Source organism: Chironomus tepperi, unplaced genomic scaffold, assembly GCF_022539635.2.
Source record: "Chironomus tepperi strain 1889 unplaced genomic scaffold, CSIRO-AGI_Ctep_v1 contig_177, whole genome shotgun sequence".
In the NCBI taxonomy this organism is placed as follows: Eukaryota; Metazoa; Arthropoda; class Insecta; order Diptera; family Chironomidae; genus Chironomus; species Chironomus tepperi.
This window is the reverse complement of record NW_027226299.1, coordinates 204,692-225,124: the sequence shown is the minus strand read 5'-3', so window position 1 is coordinate 225,124 and position 20,433 is coordinate 204,692. Positions and strand designations below refer to the sequence as shown.

Sequence of the window (20,433 nt, the reverse complement as noted above, 5' to 3'; positions counted from 1 at the left end):
TGTCATTTGAAAGCCAATAAGGTTGTCTTGTTTGTTAATATTTGTTAGATTCATGGTTGGTTTCTTTGGATTATCTGCAGATTCCAAAAACAGTTGTGAATTTTATCGTTGCATATAGAAGTGATGAGAAGCTGTGTGCAGCGGTACAGTGATATGGAACTCCCAGGTTGACTCGACTTTGATCTATAGAATTGTTCACACAACAATTGTAAACAATTTAAACTTTAGATCGAAAAATTCATAAAGAATTTTGTTCATATCTAAAGCTTGCTTATCAAATTAGGGGTTTACTAGGCTTTGGCATTCAAAGCTGAAATAGCAAGTAATTGCAACGTAAAACTGATGTTACTGTAGGTCAGGCACTAAGTAATTATCAACTAACAAACAATTCTAATTGAATTTTGAGATCCAGATTGGAAAAATAACTTTTTTCGTGTAATCGACGTCCGTTAACTTAAATTAAATTCAAATCAACCTCATTCTAAAGCTCCGTATCCATTTGTAACAGAATAGGATTACAGATTCAAAAACAAAGTTAATTATCGAAAGTTTGCGGACTTCCGTTCACCAATCTTTTTTTAACCAAAATAAAAATCTAATTTGTCAAAGCAATCTTTGGTTTCATTTTCAAATCAATCCAATAAATACTTCTAGATCCTAATAATCTTCCGACTCAGTCGACCGTGCGAAGTGAAAACATAAGCGAATTTATTTTTTGAGAAAATTGGCTGCAAACTTCTTCATAGACAAGAAATAAGTTTTGTAGATAGGAAAGCAAAAAAAAAATATAGAATGAAAATTGGATAGAGGGTGGAAGTACATGACGGAGTGAGAATTTCTTTTTATAAATGAAAATAAAGAAGTCATTCATGACATGAAAAGTTATAGATTGATAAGAACGAAAGCCGCAATAAAAATACATTACTTTCTTCCTCCCTTACAGCAATTGTTCTATTAAAGAAATTGTGTCAAAAGCATAGAAAACTTTGAACATTAGTAATAAATTGATTTTTTATATTTTTTGAGTACCGTCAGGCGCTAAATTCCGATTCGTAAAGGAAAACGTAAATTTGTCAAACAATATTTCGGGTATAAACTTTCGCATTCAAAACCAAATCACCATTTTTCATCAATAATTTATGAGAATGGCTTTTGGAGTCGTCCGTAAGTGACGTCCACTAATTTTGGAAGACCGGCGGTAAAGCTTCCTGTCATCCAAATTATTTTGATCATGAGAATTTGGAAAAAAGAGTCAAAAATCCTCAAAATCAAAAAATAGACGTCATTTACGATCAACCCCCTGTCAATGATACTATAAAACCTATTATGGATATAATCCATTCAATTTTTGGCATTTCATTCTCATTTCTAACAATTTGTCAAACTTTTCTTCTCATTACAGACATTTTTTCGAGCACCCACCAACACAAGACGTCGAGTACGAGACCAGCAGATCCAGTTCAATTTCATAAATGTTGATTTGATTGTTATTTATGATTTGTGGACAGAAAGTTTACACTTGAGTGATTTGATATTCATTTGAATACATCCAGTTTTTGAAAAGTGAGAAATAATGTGCAGAATAAGAAGTGACTTGACATAATTCCTACTATGAAATATGCATATATTAAGTTACAAGACAAAATGAGATTTAAAAAATAATTGATGATGGTTGATTAGTGAAACTTTGTGTAAATATATAAATTAAAAAGTTTAAGCACAACATAATTTTATGAAGCCTAGAATAATTATAAATGGCTCATGTTACACGTCTATCAAAAAATAATGTACCGAGATGGCATCTGCTTCTAATTTTTACAATTTTACTTATTTTTACCAAATGCAATGAGACATCATCCAAATTGCATTCGACAAAATTATCAGACACATTTCTACTAAAAGAGTCTGTTGTAATTCCATCAAATAATGCAGAAGAAGAGGCCAAACGATTGTATAATGAAGCTCTCAAACAATATGGTGACTTGGGAAAAACACTCAAAGAAATTTGTGATCCATGGAAGGCAAAAGGCTGTACATGTACTGGAACATCGGAGGAAGTGTCGCTCATTTGTCGACACACTCGATTTACAACAGTACCAGAGGATCTTCCTGAAGAGCTCATAAAACTGTAAGTGACTTGTGAATATTTTAAAATAACAAAATCTACTTCTTGATTGTTCACTTAGCAGGGGTGTAGTCAGGGTGGGAGCGGGTTTGGGGTTCAAACTCCTTTTTTGAGAAAAATTCTTCAGTTTGTTAGAGTTTTTCCAAAAAGCATCCCAAAACCCATTAAAATTTCAAATATACGACACCCTGACCCCTGATGACACTCCTGTCAAGTCATGTACTATGTGAATAAGCAAGTCGAGTTCATAAAGGGAGATTGGGAATATTAAGTATGATAAAGGTATAAGTTAGCAACGCATTCTGATATGTTAAATTAAGCTTACTTTGATTAATTACTTAGATTGCTATGATTGTTTAGAGCAATGGTGGGCAAGCTGTGTGACGTGGCACACTGGTTTGTTGCCAATTGTTTGGGAAATTCTATGATCCGTATACCGTATAAGGTTTTGATCGAGCCTTACCACTAAGATGTGCCATGGCACATTAAAGGTTGTTCACCTCTGATTTATATTTTGAATAGCAATCTTTGAAAAATTGAAATCAATTAATTTTTTTATCAAGTTTAATGACCAAATTTAGTCTATAAAAGCTATAAAAGCTTTAAAATATGTCAAAGGAAGTAATGTAAAATAAAAGTTAATTATATTTTTTTAGAAATAGAAGATAAAAAGTCATAATATACATTTATGATCCTTGACAATTCATTCAAAATTGACAATAATTTCTATCAAGCATCAATAAACTTATAAATGTCAATAACTACAATGATATTCTCCCTCAAGACACACTTTATTCCATCAACATTAAGTTCATCAAGTCAAAATGACAATAAAAGCAAATTTACCTCACTTACTGGCATTTATGAAAAATTACACACCCGAGAGTGAAAATTGCGCGAATAAAAAAGGAAATTTTGTGTCATATTAGCATCTTTTCCACCTAGATGCATCTTAATAGCTTTACATACAACATTTGTATACCTTTAGTGAGACATTTCAAGTCGCTATCTCTCCCACTTTCTTCCTCATGGCAACACACACCGTTGAAAAGTTTTCTGTCTATCTTGAGACTCTGAAAAAAAAAGGCAATCTTGGGAATGTAAAAACGTGAAAATCATAAATGCTGTGGAAGAATCTCCTTAAAGTGAATTCAAGTGCGATAAATTCTTTTATTATCATTATTTGCGATCCGAAAAAAATGAAGAAAATCATGATTTTCAAGTTGAATGTTGGAAATGGAAGGAATGAAAAAATTTTAAGCGACGATAGAGTATTTTTTATGGATGCTTGAAGTTTTATTTGTCTGGGAACAGTTTGACAAAATGCAATGGTGGGATTATACGCATAATATAGCATTTTCTCATGGTATTAACATCCAACTGAATCGTTCATCGTCTATTTCTTTTTCTAGGAGGATTAAATTGTACAAAAATCCATAGTTTGCTTGTTGTGTATTTGCTTTACGATTATTATCCTATGAAGTACTTCTGTCACACACAATACTATAACACAAAAAAGATAAACAAGAAGCTTTCATTGCTCTCCACTGCTTTTCCATCATTATTGATACCGCATGGTGGGTTAAAAACACATTAATGTGGATCTTAATTCCGAAAGCTATGTATGGATTTAAATCTCATTTTTTACGATTTTTTCTTAATTTTTTTCTTAAGATTTTCGTTTGTCTTGGGGATGACTATTAAAAGATAACTACTGAGTATGATATGATGAAGAATCAGTAGATTTAGAGACAAATCTGAAGATTGCATTTGGATGAAGACAAACACTTCATATTTGATCAATATTTGATGATTCCATAATAGATTTGGGATGTTTACAAATGCAAATCCTTCGTCTGTTGTTGACTGTGAATCACTTGCGTCACTATCGTTAGTATTATATACAAGAATTACGAAATATCCCAAAGTTTTCTTCGTTGTCTCATCAAAATTTTCATCAAGTTTCTTAAAATACCTCATAATGCAAGCATTACTCCGGGCGGTACCTTCCGGTTCTGATTTCGGCGAACTACATTTATTACTGTTGAAATGGGTCAAAGTAAGCCGTCACTGTGCCCGAGTAAACAAAAAACTGTTAGAACTAGACAGAAACTTGCCTTTAACTAGTTATAATGTACTTCTGTCCACTCGGAGTATCATCACGACAACTTCTTGTCTTACCTTTTAATATGAAGACATAATGATTCCCGTGCAAACACGATGTGCTGTTCGGAATAGACTGTTTATCTTCAAACTGTTCTACCTTAAAGTCTATAAAGTTTTGTACCATTAAAAATATGCTTTTCAGACATGACAAGCTCAAAATTTTTCATTAAAATTTAAAAACCCCTTATTCTATATTGAATTTTTATGATTATAAACATCTTAAAAATTGACTGCTTCTGCTTATTATCTGAGCACACATACTGACGACAGATCACGTACGGTTTTCTTTTTTGTCTTTCCTTTCCTGATTGTGAGCAACAAAAAATTTCTTCACATCTCACTTATTGTTTGCAACTTAATTTGGTTTACCATGAAAAGTTCCCATACATACGATCCAGTGCTTGCTGCTCTATTACAGCAGAACATTCTACTGTTTATTTATTGTTATTTTCCAACACCATATCATGGCTGTTTATGTAGCTATGTGTGCATCCAGTAATAGAATTGATGCTCTTCTATACACTATTTTATGTCGTCCGGGTGCGAAGTAAAGGAATAAAAACAAAAAGAGAAAGATTACGAGCTGTGAAGTATGTATCTAGTGCTATAATAAAGGAAATGCGTGATGAAATCAATATGGCTGTATTGCTGTATCATTGAAGGATATTTGTTGAACACTTTCTGGGTATTATAGCTACAAGCAATTCACATACATACGATGTGGATATGCTGAATGTTACATTACAGTATTTACATCAATCCTGATAGAGTGTTTACATTTAGAGGATCATTCAGACATGGTCATCTCGACTTTATTATCGACATTTCATGAGCTACAACATGGCTTAGATTGTCCATACAACAGCAATAAATTTCAATGCCTGACACATCCATAGCTTTATATTCAAATGACCAATTTCAAATGAGCTTCATAAATTTCATCCTATTTTATACAGACGATAAGCTATTAACGAAACAAGAGCTTAATTTGATCATTAAATATGAGGTTTTTGTCCTTCACGAGTGGATATCCTTCTTAAGAGACTGAATAGAGCAGCCAAAATCCTTTTATACGCTTGATGTGTTTTTATTAGTTTGTCCTAAACTCAAAAGAACAAAAGAGGATGCTGTGTTGTGTAAAGTCCTTGAAAAATTTTTTCCCTGCCTAGTCGTCTCGGAATATGGTTTTGCAAAATATAAATGCTTTAGAGCCGTAAATTCATCGACACAAAATAATAAGGCAGAAACAGCAACAATAATAAAATAATAAATGCTGTAAAAGATAAAGTTTCTTTCCTTTTTTATGGAAGTAAAAAAAAAATAAGAGAAACTTTTAATTCCTGCATCCTTCACCCCAATTACATATTTCTCTCCTATTCATTTCATTTCTTAACTCATATTGTATCTGTTTTCACACTCCTACGTCGGATAAGTATAAATAATGAATGTAGGAAATTTCTTTAATAATGAGCATGATGAATTTAGCGCACTTTTATAGAGCAAGTTCCAATGAATGAATAAATGAGTATTACGTGATGAATTTTTCTGATCATGATTTGAAAGAATGATAGGCTTTGAAGTTCACTTTTTGTTCTCTTTAGAATTGAATTATTCTGAAGCATCTTGAGAATCTAATTGAGATTCAAAGAAGTGTTGCTAGAAAGGAGTGAAACTTTTGGTAGCTGGCCTTGTTTTAGTGGATCTAGCAATGCGTACTAACATCCAAAGGACATTTTCATTGCAGTGATCATACTAATGAGTAAACTTTCTGAGAAAAACTAAGTGTGCTTTGAAAAATGTTAGAAAAATGAGTTAGAGCATGATTGTTGTTTGTGAGGAGCGGGATCTCGAGTGGCACAATGAGGCAAACTCGAGGGCAACTTTATGTCTTACAGTTAAAGTGACAGAGCAGCGACGTTAACACATTGTACTGCTCTGAGATGAGGCCACTGGATACACTCTTTTGTTAGAGTTTTGTTGTCTGACTGTTAAACATTGAAATATATGCACTGATACGCACGACAGTCAAGCAGGCATTTCACCAATTAAAACTAAGCAGCGTCTGTTTTGCATTGACATCCACTTGGAAACCACTGCTAAATGGACACTTCTCCAATCTAATTATACTGTAGTTATGGACAGTTGACAGCCAATCAAATTCAGTTGATAGGCAATCAAATTAACTGTCAAGCGGAATCTCCGCTTTATTCTAATTAAATTATCTGCTAATGCCTTTCAATGTGAGCCTATTGATTTGGTTCTTAATCATTCTTTCCGCTAGCTCAATATGATCGTGGACAGTAAATAATTTACTATCTTTACTTCCTGAAAAGTAGTTAATCTGTGCTCCGCGGAACACAACTGTGTATACCATAAAAGATGTTCAAATATGTAGCGAAAAGCTTCCATTCCCACTGCCCCAAACATTAGTTCCTTAAGATATCAATTCAACAAAATAACACATTGTTATAAATTTCCATTGAAGTTTAATGGATAATACCAACACATGTCAATTAACTGGTCAATTTACAATTTATTATCTCAATATATAGACCAACAGCATTAATGAAGGAACTAAAGCATAATTCACAAATAACACGCTAACTATTTTCTGAGTGAGAAAAGTTAGTTCCAAACAAAATATTTATAAGAAATTCACAACAAATTTAATTTAATCTTTTCATGTTCAATTTACATCACGACTTGTCACTTTAATTTAGTTTAATTCGAGATTACTCGTTTCTGTGGTGAATCGAATACAGCATCCTTGTCGTTGAAATGAAGGAAGAGAAAAAAAAAGCTCATCTATATACCATCAAAATCTATTTCACATATCTCTAGTTTGAAATGGGTATCATGCAATATATCTTTTTCCTTATTATTCTTCTTCTAGTGGATCGAGGAGTGTACATAGAGCAGTGCTGTTCAAACTATTTTCCGCGGCACACTAGTGTGTTTTCTAAATTGAGCAAGATTATCCAGAAGTTGACTATGATTCAGGATGAAAATGTCTTGATGCAAGTTTGACTTCATGCAAGTCAACTGACTGTTCTAGATTCAAGTCAATTTGACTTTATTGAAAATTCAGTCGAGGCTAAGCATTATGCTGCTGAAAGATGTGCCACGGTGTTAACTTATACTTGTTCTTCATTCCTTCATGTCCATATTAAATTTATCCATTTTTTACTTACATTTTCATTATATCCACAGAGATTTGGGTGCTCACCATTAAAATCCAGTGGATTGAGGATGTACATAGAGTAGTGCTGTCTATACTGTGTACCTCGGCACACTAGGGCGCCGCAAAAATTAAACCATTAGAAATGTCATGAACCGTATGCTGCGTATGGTTTAAGTCGAAGGTGTGCCGTCGTGCAGAAAAAGGTTGGACAGCACTGACATAAAGCAATAAATTTTTCTGCTTTCATAAAATGAGGAAGCTAAACTGTACAATTTGAGATGAATCATTTTGAGTTTCAATTTTGGAAGGCAGTGGTGGGTTCAGGGGTTGAAGTCAGAGTCACGACCTATAATCGCACGACTGAAGATATGATCCTCACTCCTATATCTATAAAAGTCTCACTCACATCTCCTGCCACACAAAAAAATAAAGCGAAAATAAACGTAAAGGAATAAAAAAGCTCATTGTGAGAATGAGAGTATGGAACAGATATACACATATATATTTTTATCATGCAGCATGAGTTAGTTGCACAAACCAGAACAGAAAAATTTTCCAATCAAAATTTTTCATATCATTCAAGTAGAACAAAAAAATAAGGAAGCAGCACAGCACACAAAAAAAAATGAAAGTTTTGCAAATTTGTGCATTTTACGACATTTAATTTAGGTTAAATGCAGTTTACAATGTGCAAAAAAGCAATGTATGATGGCGAAAGTTTGTTTTCGTTACTTGCTCGTTGCCTCATTGCACACCAAATATTCATATCCAAAATAAATACTTTGTGTCTTCATCGAAACTTTTTTTTTTGTTTTGCTTCGTTGCCATCGATTCCGATTCGTGTGATAACATTGCAATTGGTCTGATCGAAAGCTCTTGTCATGATATATACATCTAGTTTATGTTCCTTTAAGACTATTCATTTCCTTGAACTGAAATTTATTCAGATATGAGAAATATTATGGAAATTGAAGACGAAACAAGCTTGACATGTGGTTGTCAACTAGAAAAAAAAGGAGTCCATCTGGTTAGATCTTTATGATTCCACAAATGCGACCAAGTTATTAAAATGATGAAAAATGGAGACATGAATGGGAGTGTTTGTGGTAAAGTACACAGAAAAAAATTTAAATAAGAATGAGTCGATGGAGTCAGGCAAAGGATTTGAAAAATTGTGTCAATGATTTTTTTCAAAAAAAGAAACTTAGAAATGCACAGTTCTTGTGTCATCTGCACGATAAAGCATTCCGAGGCATTGTAAATATAAAAATTTATATTTCTAGTTGTGCTGCTGCTGTTGCTGCAATTTCATATATGTGCAATAAAGCACAGAACGTTAGAATATGAAGAAAGTTATTCATGTCCATTCATTTTAATTCATTCGCTCGCCATAAGATGTACATCTTGACAGGGTTGTTGTTCTTGTGTCAGATATGTCTACTATGATTGGTACTTAGTTTGAACCAAGTTTGAATATGAAAATAGCTGAGAGGAATTCTATTGGATTTCTTATTTGAATGGATCCGATTTCGATGAATCGACTGGAAGTTTAGTTGTAAGGCTAGACTAATCACTGCCTGTTTAACTCGGATCCAGCAATTTCTCTTATTCTCAATTTTACTTGTTTGAGCAAGATTTTGTCTGATCCAGAGCTCATAGTTGACTATGATTCAGGATGAAAATGTCAACTTGAGTTCATGTTAAATTCAAGTCAACTTGACTTCATTTTAAAATGCAAGTCAACTTGACTGCATTCTAGATTCAAGTCAATTTGACTTTATTGAAAATTCAAGTCAACATCCAGCTCTGGTTTGAGCACAAGCTTATCCATCCTGCATTATGCTGCTGAAAAGTATGAATATTTTAGTATTCAAATACAATTTTTTTCTTATTCTTAAGCTTTAACAATGCATGTTAACTTATACTTGTTCTTCATTCCTTCATGTCCATATTAAATTTATCCATTTTTTACTTACATTTTCATTATATCCACAGAGATTTGGGAAGTAACAACATAACAGTATTAAAAAATCATTCGTTTACAATGCTACCGATGCTAGAGGAACTGTAAGTATTAAGATATTTCATTTAAAAAACTATACATGTATTGCTAATGAAAGATAAAAGGTTCAAAGTTTTGGTATACATCTTGTTCTTCTCAGTAGGATAGATCAGAGTGTAATTTTTGAGCACATTTTTATCTCCTTAAAGAAGTTTTTGTGCCAATAATAAGAACAAGAAAGTTTTTCATAAACTTAGATTTATAGTTGAAAGCTGCTTTTTTTGTTTGGGAAATACGATTTGTGATAGGTTCAGGCAGGAGTGACTGAAAACTGAAAGCGACAAAGAAGTTTGTTAAGTTTTTTTGTGATTATAAAAAGATTCCATTATTAAGTTTGAATAAAGGAATAGAATTCCTTTGTAAAAGAATGTTGAGCTGTTCATCTTGAACTAGTTTATAGACTGCTGTGAGTTTTATCATCGCCACTAAGAATTTCTTGTGTCTGTGTAGATCCTGTGATTGAATAAGATTGACGGAAGGGAAGGAAGGTGAATTTTGAACTTCCTATCTCATTTCCAATATCGATACTTAAGTTATGGAAGTGATATTTATTAGCTGCATCAGCGTATTTCTAATTTTTGATCACAAAATTGATTTTTAATTAACATAGATACGCTGAAAATATAGCTTGCTCTGTTTCAGTGGTGGGCAACCTGTGTGCCGCGATAAAATTTTTCCAAAATGCTATGAACCGTACAATATGTACGGTTTTGGTCGAAGCTTTCTACCAAGATGTCCCGTGAAAAAACGAAGGTTGCCCACCACTGCTGTATTTAAAGACCTTCATAGTATCTTAATACCAAGAATCTTGCAGCTCTATATTATTCACAACCTTGCGCCTACTGAGAATCAAGCCACTTATCATATCATCCAAACTCTTTTTCCGAGAATCATTTTGTAAATCAACAAAAGCTGTAAATCCAATTTATCAGTTGGGAACCTTCCTAACAGCTTAGATGAAAATCTCATCAATAAATGTATCCATCAATTTTTAAAAATGAGCTATGAGATGTAGCAAAAAGGCTATTCTCTCATGAATTAAACATCATAATAAATTTTTTCCCATTTCTCATTTCCAATATATTTATGATTGCTGTATATAATATTTTTTCCCACAGAATATTGTCAGATAATAAATTACACACAATAGAATCGAATGCCTTTTTGGGTATGAAAAATTTGAAGCGCTTGGTGCTACAAGGTTGCGGATTTACAAGTCTTCCGGCTGAAGCATTTGAAAATATCAAAAGTCTAACATCGTTGTAAGTAGCATGTGATTTTATATCCAAAATTCTTTTATTCCTTCTTCTTTTCTTCCTTTAAATATTGTTTTTTTTATATCCATTTTCCTTCTTCTCACCATAAACATATCAGGAATGTGAGAAGCTTATTTTCCTTGATAAGCGCATTTTCCTCTGTTGTCTGTCTGTCCGTGATGGAATGAAACCTGAATTCAATTTTTTTTTTGTCTAAAAATCCGTTAAATTTTGAATTTTGAACTCTTCTTTTTCAAAATGGTAAACTTTAAATAATTTTTGATCGTTATTCACAAAACACCGTTAAATTTTAAATTTTGAACAATCCTTATTTTTCGAAATTGTAAATTTCAAATAATTTTTGACAGTTATTCACAAAAATTAGAAGATTACTTTGTTATACAGGGAAAAATGCGTTTATCGTCGCTTACTCGCACATGTTTGTTACTTATCAGTAAAATAAATTGTTTCTCGTCACCAAACGAAAAGCATATACATACCCTTGAAATTGGTCCATTGTGGGAACATTTTAAAAGCTCCATTTTCATTTTCATTTTTATCATTAACAGCTCACAAAAGAGCAAAGAAATTGTATATGAAATGAATGAGAATGAAGATTGTTTTGTGACTGTATGTTTGAGTTTATTTCTGATATCACATACAAATTTTGCACTTACAACACTTTTTTCTGCTTAACTCTATTTAATATATAAGTAAAAGAGCACTTTAGCTTTATCGTCATCATTATCATCACCATTCTCATCCCCTCACTTGCACCAAAATACCAACCCAACCATTAAGAGCCATTCATAATCTAATTTTGAGATATGCAAAAAAAAAAATCCACTTTCATTCTCATTTTCAACAGACATTTAGACTACAATGCAATTGAAACTTTTGATAACATTACACTAAGTCATCTTCATAGTTTGCAAAATTTACGTTTAGAAGGAAATTTATTGAAACGTGTTCCAACAAAACTTTTAACAATTGGTTTATCAGCAACTTTGGAAGCTTTGTAAGTAATGTGATGATTACATAAAAAGAAAGTGTGAAGCTATGAGAACAAAACTTTCCTTTCCTCTGTTTCTTTAATTTTGGCGCATTTTTGCAACGACATGATAACGTGATGCGCTTATGTATTCATTTTGATCCTAAAGCTTTTTTGAGGTTATTTTTGATCCTAAAGCTATTTTGAGGTTATGAGTAAGGATAATTGAGGCTTCAAATGGGATTTTTTTTTGTAAATCGAAGGCGGCAATGCGAGAAATTCAAGCAGCATAGTGCCAAGAAAATGATAGATTGTTTATTCTGGAGCATCGATTGTTCATCCGGGCGCTTAATTTGACGGTTGACCAATTATCTGTCATTTCTATTTGCTATAGATCAATGTTTCAAGATCCATAAAAGCTTTACTTTTGTGTATCTTGGAGACTTTGTTTGATTTTGGTTGATTTGATTCCAATGAACAGTATTCTATATTTAAGACACGCGGTTAGAGAAGCTATGATGATAAGGTGGTAAACCGCAGCTGTTTCAAGCCAAAGTAGTTAAAATAATCAATAAAAACATTAGGATAGTTTAACTCTGCCTTGAAAATTCAATTTATGACAGTGTTGGACAATCTATGTGTAGGAAATACCATGAATAGTATGAACCTCATGTCGTGTTTGATTAGAGTAGAGTTACGCACCATGACAAGAGTTAGGATGGGGTCCAGATGATTACTAAGAATAATCATACCCAACATGCTGAGAGGTTACGTCATCTGCACTTCTAGAATCATTACTCAACCCTAATCTCCATCTAGATCTGTGATTGACAGTTCCTTAAACCTCAATCACAGATCTAACTCTTTGTTGATCAGAGTATAATGACATTAAAATAAGCAAAAATGCGTCATAGTCATCCACTTCCGATGACCATGTTACTAGTTTTACTTTATTTTCTTTTGTTACTAGCTTTTCCTAGTCATTTCCTTTTGTTCCAAAAACAAAACAAAATTAACGAGAAAAACATCATTAATATTATTTTTTCGTTGCTTAACTCAATTGGCATTGCATTTAAAGATATACAAATAACACTGAGAAATTTATTGTTAACTTGACTTAACTTCCGCTTACAATAACAACAACTTTATTTTTGCTTTTAACTAGAAACAATAGAGCTTAAAAAATTAACAAGAATATTAGTGACTGCTGCATTAATCTGGATAAAATGATCAGTTTTTAATAGTTTATTGCATGTGAATATTAAATATGACCGAGACAAAGAGAATTAGAATTAGAACTAGACATTAAAATGTCGAGAATAAATGTAAGCAATTTTGAATTTCCATTTTCAGAAATCTGGCTAATAATCGTCTGACTCGACTCGATGACGAAGATTTTCCGGTGATAGCAAATTTGCAATATTTGTAAGTACCTTGGAAACTATTCTACGAACTCAAATGTATGGCTTTGTATGCATACTAATTGAGTTTTTGTTCATATATGTTATGAAATTTGATTTTGTGCATTTTTAATAGGTTCCTCAAACGTAATCAAATACGAGAAATTTCATCGGGTGTTTTCAGAAATCTGTCCAAGTTAAAAGTACTGTAAGTATGCACACGTACTTCTCAAACAGTAACATTAATACATTGAGTTTCATATTCAGTGTTATTTCTTTGAATTGTATATTAGAGAGAATTGTAAATTAATGGCTTTCTGCTTTTCTTTCATCTGCATATATTCTATTGCCATGGATAAACATATGCCACAAATATGAATGCAGAGATCTGGATGACAATAAACTCGAGTCCTTATCAAGTGGATTGAAAAATTTGACCCAGTTACAAGAGCTGTAAATTGCATTTTATTATTACTTTTTTCCTTTTAATTTTTATACACATTTACTTGACTTGCCTCATAATTTCTGCATTCTAAGTACTCTTGATTACTTTTCTGTACAATTTACACATATTGTTTTTCAATTTCAACACAATGTAACCTTAAAATATTGCTTTTTTGTTTTTATGTTGATTTGGTTCATTTGGTCAGCACTGGATCTTTTAATTACCAACTATCATGTTGATAAGCATAGAAAGATCAATAATATGATGTCAATTAGGCATTATTTGATCTAAAATCTCAATTTTCAGATTGTTTGTAAACAAAGATTTAAAATTAAAAATTTGTACCATTTTTTGCACAGTTTACTCTGTTTGCTGACGCACGAAAATGCTATCGAGAGTACTTAGATCCATATTCATATCTTAATGCATGAATTTCTACTTTCAATTAATTAAAATTCCTTCATTTTCATTTTCTTTCCTTGAACGATATTTAAAAATGAAAACAGAATGCTTTCAAATAATAAGATAATGACCATCTCACATGGAAGCTTGCCATCAAGTCTGGTGACTCTTGAATTGCGAGCCAATCCATTGAAGAACATCCATGAAAGTGCCATAAGAAATTTAAAAAAATTGAAAAAGTTGTAAGTATGCACGACATCATTATTAAGCTCTTGTATTAATTTCTATGTGTACTTATTTTCCCATCAACAGAGTTTTATCGGATGCTCGCAATTTAAATGAATTGCCATCGTTTGAGGGTTGCATTTCCTTGGAAATACTTCGAGTTGATCATTCTGACTTGACTCATATTCCAGATAGCTTGTGTACTCACTCACCACGTTTAAAAAGTTTGTAAGTTCTTCAAGCTATTTCAATTAATATCAGTTCCAACTGACCTTATTTATCTCTCTTTTATTTAATTTTGTCCTTCTTCCTTTTTCTGTTTATTCAGAGAATTAAAATTCAACAAGTTGAGACATGTCCCAAATTTAAGGCAGTGTCACGAATTGAGGCTATTGAATTTGGCATCGAATAGAATTTCGTCCATACATAATAAGCCATTTGAGAATTTAGGTCAACTACATGATCTTCTATTACCATATAATCAAATTGAGACAATTCCACATGACGCATTTAGCGGTATGAAAAAATTGCAGACATTGTAAGTTTACTTCCGTTCCGTCCCATTCCATTATCCATAGCCATTATCAATTTCCATAACTAATTCAATATTTCCCTTCCATTACGGAATCGGCTAATATTTTTTGAGTAATATTTATCTTATTCCATTCTATTTGCACGTTCCTTAATAGAAGTCTAGAAGGAAATAACATCAATTTCATTCATGAACAAGCATTCTCAGGCTTCACTCAGTTGGAAGATTTGTAAGTATAGCAGAAAAAATCACGGCAGTTGGCGTTTTCTTAAGATTTAAGTATTATTTCTTCTTCCTTTCTTTGGTTCCGTTTTTATATTAAATAGAAATCTTGGAAACAACATCTTTTCCTCATTACCGACAAGCGGCCTTGAGCGTCTGTTACATTTGAAAACTTTTAATAATCCACGATTGAGAATTTTTCCACCCATTAAAGCTTTCCCAAGGATACGGACACTAATTTTATCATACGCCTACCATTGTTGTGCATTCTTACCTTTGCTGACGAGCAACTCGAAGGTAATCGAAAGTCCTTATAAAGAAGAAGTGTTCTTTCCAACAGACGAGAAATTTGACATGTCTATGTGGAATAACTCAATTAATGATATATGGCCAGACTTGAATGGAAATGTTACTAATGCATTTCAGTCCCAAATGAATGACATTTTACAGTCATATTCTAATCCCTATGCGGATTTTGGATATCCAAGCATTACAAATTTTCCAGATGACAATGAGCTGTATAGTGGAGAGGATACAAGGATTCATAATGTCTACGAGTCAAGTTCAACATTAGTAAAGTGTCTACCAACTCCCGGACCATTCTTACCATGTGAAGATTTATTTGACTGGTGGACATTACGATGTGGTGTCTGGGTTGTATTTCTATTAGCATTATTAGGAAATGGAATTGTTGTATTTGTGTTAATCTTTTCACGATCAAAAATGGATGTGCCGAGATTTTTAGTATGTAATTTAGCTGCTGCTGACTTTTTTATGGGAGTCTATTTAGGATTTTTGGCTGTGGTTGATGCATCAACATTAGGTGAATTTAGGATGTTTGCTATAAGATGGCAAATGAGTGTTGGATGTCAATTAAGTGGCTTTTTGGCTGTGCTCTCATCAGAATTGTCAGTATATACATTAGCAGTAATTACTTTAGAAAGAAATTATGCAATTACGCATGCAATGCACTTGAATAAGAGATTATCATTACGACATGCAAGCTATATTATGAGTATCGGCTGGTTATTTGCCTTGACCATGGCCGTATTACCTCTATTCGGTGTTTCCGATTATCGGAAATATTCCGTATGTTTGCCAATGGAAGTTTATAAAGGCTATGGGAGTTTAACCTACGTCATATTTTTAATGTTTATAAATGGAGTCGCGTTCCTCACATTGATGGGATGCTACTTAAAAATGTATTGTGCAATTCGTGGCTCACAGGCATGGAATTCTAATGACTCAAGGATTGCTAAACGTATGGCTTTATTAGTATTTACAGACTTTTTATGTTGGTCACCCATTGCCTTTTTCTCAATCGCCGCAGTCCTCGGATGGCAATTAATTACATTGGAACAAGCAAAAGTTTTTACTGTCTTCATACTGCCATTAAACTCTTGTTGTAATCCATTTCTCTATGCAATTCTTACGAAGCAATTTAAAAAAGATTGTGTAATGTTATGTAAGGCAATTGAGGAGTCACGGGTGACACGTGGTATCGGGAGGTGTCGACATAGTTCCAATTTTTCGAATCGACAGACGCCCGGCAATACAAACTCATTAAATGAGCGTTCATCTCGAGACGGTGCAATACCGCCCCTACTTCCTGCTCACGCTTGTAACTGTAATCGGGGAAAAGTTATTGATCATGAGGAAGTTAAACGTCAATTGAAAAAAGCACAACCAAGTTTGTTTGCAAGGTTTTGGAAACGCCTATTTTGCAGTGATTCTAAAAATCTCAATGTACGACGTAATCATCGTCATATGGATTATTCTTATCACATTGCTGAAGTTCAACAAAAGAATCACAAGCGAGCTGGGTCAATGTCATCAAGTGACGGGAATTTCAGCTCATCACGTTCTGATTCGTGGAAGCATGGAACGCCACATCATTGTGGTGTACCATTAAGATTATTAGATCCAAGACGAAGGCATACATCGTGGTTGATAACACGAAAAACATCACAAGACTCAAACTTGTCAAGTTCTCGAAATGATTCATCTGGCTCTAATAATACAACAGCAACAACAGCGAGTGGATCAACATGGAGAATTTCAAGATCAAGTGGATCAAATATCGTAATTCCTGGCTTAAGTATCCCAACATTCTCTACTTGTAGTAAGTATAACATCAACTAAGATTACTGCGATTGTCATAAAACTTTTCATGTTAATCCACAGATTCTAGTCGTCAATCAATATCAGGCAATAAGCCGCGTTTAGTACGTCAATCAGCATTTCATGATGAAACACAAGAACCAACATCACCACGTCTTAATGTCCGATTCTTACCGACAATTCCATCAGCACCTGATTCGAGTGTTCAAATGGATGACGAGAATCAGGATGATCCGGAAAATCAGGAGGATTGTGTTCATTTACAAATAATTAATAATATAGAAAATGATACAGAAAATTCCACAAACTCATCTAGTCCAAATATAAAGAGCAAGCCACCATGAACTTGTAATTTATGCTCTCAAACCTAAACATGATAATAATGATTATTTATTTTTATAAAGTATTAGTATCTCTCTCTCACTCACTCTCTTTTTGTAAATTACAACCTTTTTTAACGCTTAGAATATGTATAATGTATATGCCTGCCGATCACGTATTGGATATTGATTGTGACCTCGCGAATTCTAATCTAACTCATGTGAATTCACTCTTTTATAAATGAAAATAAATATGAAGTGTTGTGCATAATGCAAATGGGGTCATTCATCAATGACGTCTGATGTTTCTAGGAGTCTGCAGTATGTCTGTGGAACTGAATGAGTAAACAATTTTGTGAAAGGAGATCAGATGACGTCATTTATGTACGACCCCCAAGGGAAAATAAGCATTCACTATTGCTCTCGATAAGAATACAAAACAAAATGTTAATTATTGTCAAGTCCTCAAAAAAGTATAGTATATATATAGATATATATTAATTAATTATTATATAAAAAGTGATATGAAAACTATAATTTTTACAAGTAAACGAAACTGTGTGTCGAAAACATGTTAATGATGTTGAATAGAATCAAATAAAGTCGCGTTGAGTATGACAAAGCTCATTGCCAATGAACAAATGTGCAGCATTTAATGCATTTTATATTCTTCTCTCGCTTTTATCATGCTTCCAATAAGGCTTTATGCGCATTACCATGTGAATAATTGCATTTTCGTGGTATTTCGCATATGCAATTGAACATAAAGGAACTGATTTTGACAATATTGAAGCAAATTATTCAGCCAATGACTGAACTTTTTCAATTTATTGTGGGAAATGTGAAAACTGTTCAAAAAGTCGTTAAATTTAAATTTTCAGAGCAATACAACAGTTTTTTTTACATCATTTGTAGGGTTCTATATTTGAATTCAAAATGACCGTTAAAAAAGGTAAGTAAAAACATCATTTAATTACGCTTTTCCGAGCATATTTTGTTTTATTTCTTCAAATTTAATTGTTAACATGATAATTTGTTATTTAAACTTTTAAATGAATTAATTCAAAATTATGTTGCATTAAGGACATTTCGGAGAGTACGAAAAGGAAACAAAAAATGAAATCGAAACAATTTTCGATGAAAAACTCAGCAGCAATTTTGTACATGGCTTAGAAATCATCTCCGCGTGAAACGACTTCCTTACATGTCGGTCTCAATAAAATTGTATGTTCATATTGAGCTGTGTAACATCCCTTAATGTCACATAATGGAGGATAAGCTTCGACAATTCCTTTATCACACAAATCCTTTAATGCCATTTGATATTTGGTTGCGCCTAAACGATCAAGCCATCTTTTACAGAATGCTAATGTACTGAAATTCTTTGTAATCGTTCCTAATAATTGTTTAGATGATTGTAAGCGTAATGGTTGATAAGATGATTCAAAGCTCTTCATATAATGTGAACATTCCATATCATCATGAACGACGCCTTTTCCAGTCGAACCGAAAGTCTCAATTGCATAAAATTCACCCTCTTCCATTAATGTTGAGTCACCTCCCTTGACAATTGGAACTGTTTTTCCGGCATGAATTCTATATGGTGCAATTGAATGTCCATTAAGATTTCTGATACTTTTAACTTGATAGGTTTTTCCATCTAATTCAATTTCATATGATTCCATAACTTCCTGAATTGCAGCACCAACGTCACATAATCTTACATCAATACCAGCTTCCTTAATTCCAGTATTTGTGGCATCTTTAACGGCATCCAAAAGTTTCTGATAACGTGGATTATAAGCCAATGTGAATGCACAATCGATAATTCGTCCTTTAATATGAGTTCCGAAATCAATTTTTACAACATCGTCGTATTCCAAAACTGTTGGATCACCAGCATTTGGTGTATAATGCGCAGCACAATGATTTCTAGATACACCAGTTGGAAATGCTAAACCGGCATCTAATCCTTTCTCTTTAATTAAGCATCGAGCCGTTTTCTCTAATTCCTCGCAAATTTCAATCATTGTCATACCGGGACGGATATAATTTTGCATATATTGACGAGTTTCACGATGAGCCTCAGCAGCTAAGCGTAATTCATTATAAACGTCTTCCTGTGTTGCATCGATTGCCTTTTTTTCTTCGGAAGTAAATCTATCGACAGCAGTACGATCATCAACTGGATATTTCATGATTTCACCGACTGGATATTTGCCATCTTTGAACAGATCAATAATTGGAATTGACGGTGGACTGGTTTGACCATACTGAGATCCAGCAGTTGCTGGTTTAGTTCCAATACCTAAATTACCATTTGCGGCATTTCCCTTTTTCTTATTTCGCTTACGCTTTTTTTTCTTTTTTTCAGTTCCATCGGCAGCATTTTCCTCTTCATCAGATGATTCTTCCTTATCCTTAGGTGGTTGTTGTTCTTCCTTGGTATCATTTTGTTCCGGATCTTTATTTTCAGATTGTTTTGCTGAAAAATATTAATGACAATCAATAACCTCAATTCAGTCGATATTCCAATAAAGATAAACTTGTTTGCAATGTATATTTGCTACACAGTAAGTCAATCATTATTGAATTAAAGAAAAAATAACAATGAGGTCAGCAACTATACTCTGTGCACATTTTTTTGCGCAAAAATCACTGAAACTCTAAATTTCACAATTTCTCACCTTTGTTTTTCTTTTTCTTATTTTTCTTCTTATTGGCTGTTGTCTTTGTGTCTACTTCCGCAACATTTTGGTCAGAAACCTCTTCAGGTTCGCTGACATTTTCCTCAACTTTTGGACCTTCCGTTTTTTGGTTCATTTTTCCTTTGATGCTCGAAGGGTAGTGCACTGGATGCTTGATTTTTCTAATATATAATTATCACGTTCAGTCTGTCGTACCCTTTTTGTTTGATGTTTGGTAAATAAGCGGGAATGATAAGAGTTCAATGACTTCCCAATTTTGTATCAAAATTAATCGTAG

General features: G+C 33.1%; 2 protein-coding genes across 4 annotated transcripts in view; one reads left to right on the top strand and one right to left on the bottom strand.

Annotated features, from left to right (window-relative positions):
• The window catches only part of rk (G-protein coupled receptor rickets), a 34,713-nt gene extending 16,624 nt beyond the window's left edge, over positions 1-18,089 (top strand). For 2 of the 3 annotated variants that reach the window (XM_070639156.1, XM_070639157.1), the window contains exons 2-14: positions 1,403-2,128; positions 9,468-9,539; positions 10,653-10,796; positions 11,659-11,808; positions 13,135-13,206; positions 13,318-13,389; positions 13,566-13,634; positions 14,133-14,270; positions 14,341-14,481; positions 14,582-14,791; positions 14,943-15,014; positions 15,112-17,129; positions 17,192-18,089. In XM_070639156.1, coding sequence (XP_070495257.1) covers positions 1,755-2,128; positions 9,468-9,539; positions 10,653-10,796; positions 11,659-11,808; positions 13,135-13,206; positions 13,318-13,389; positions 13,566-13,634; positions 14,133-14,270; positions 14,341-14,481; positions 14,582-14,791; positions 14,943-15,014; positions 15,112-17,129; positions 17,192-17,472 — 3,813 coding nt within the window. In that variant the 5' untranslated portion in view covers positions 1,403-1,754 and the 3' untranslated portion in view covers positions 17,473-18,089. The remainder of the gene's footprint in view (positions 1-1,402; positions 2,129-9,467; positions 9,540-10,652; positions 10,797-11,658; positions 11,809-13,134; positions 13,207-13,317; positions 13,390-13,565; positions 13,635-14,132; positions 14,271-14,340; positions 14,482-14,581; positions 14,792-14,942; positions 15,015-15,111; positions 17,130-17,191) is intronic. The other variant, XM_070639158.1, reaches the window with a different exon arrangement.
• A 327-nt stretch (positions 18,090-18,416) lies between these two features.
• On the bottom strand, positions 18,417-20,314 carry und (methionyl aminopeptidase und). The gene is made up of 2 exons (XM_070638811.1): positions 20,136-20,314; positions 18,417-19,933 (listed from the first exon to the last, which is right to left on the bottom strand). The coding sequence occupies exons 1-2, from the start codon at positions 20,269-20,271 to the stop codon at positions 18,618-18,620; spliced, it is 1,452 nt and encodes a 483-aa protein (XP_070494912.1). The 5' UTR covers positions 20,272-20,314; the 3' UTR covers positions 18,417-18,617.
• Positions 20,315-20,433: the final 119 nt, after the last annotated feature.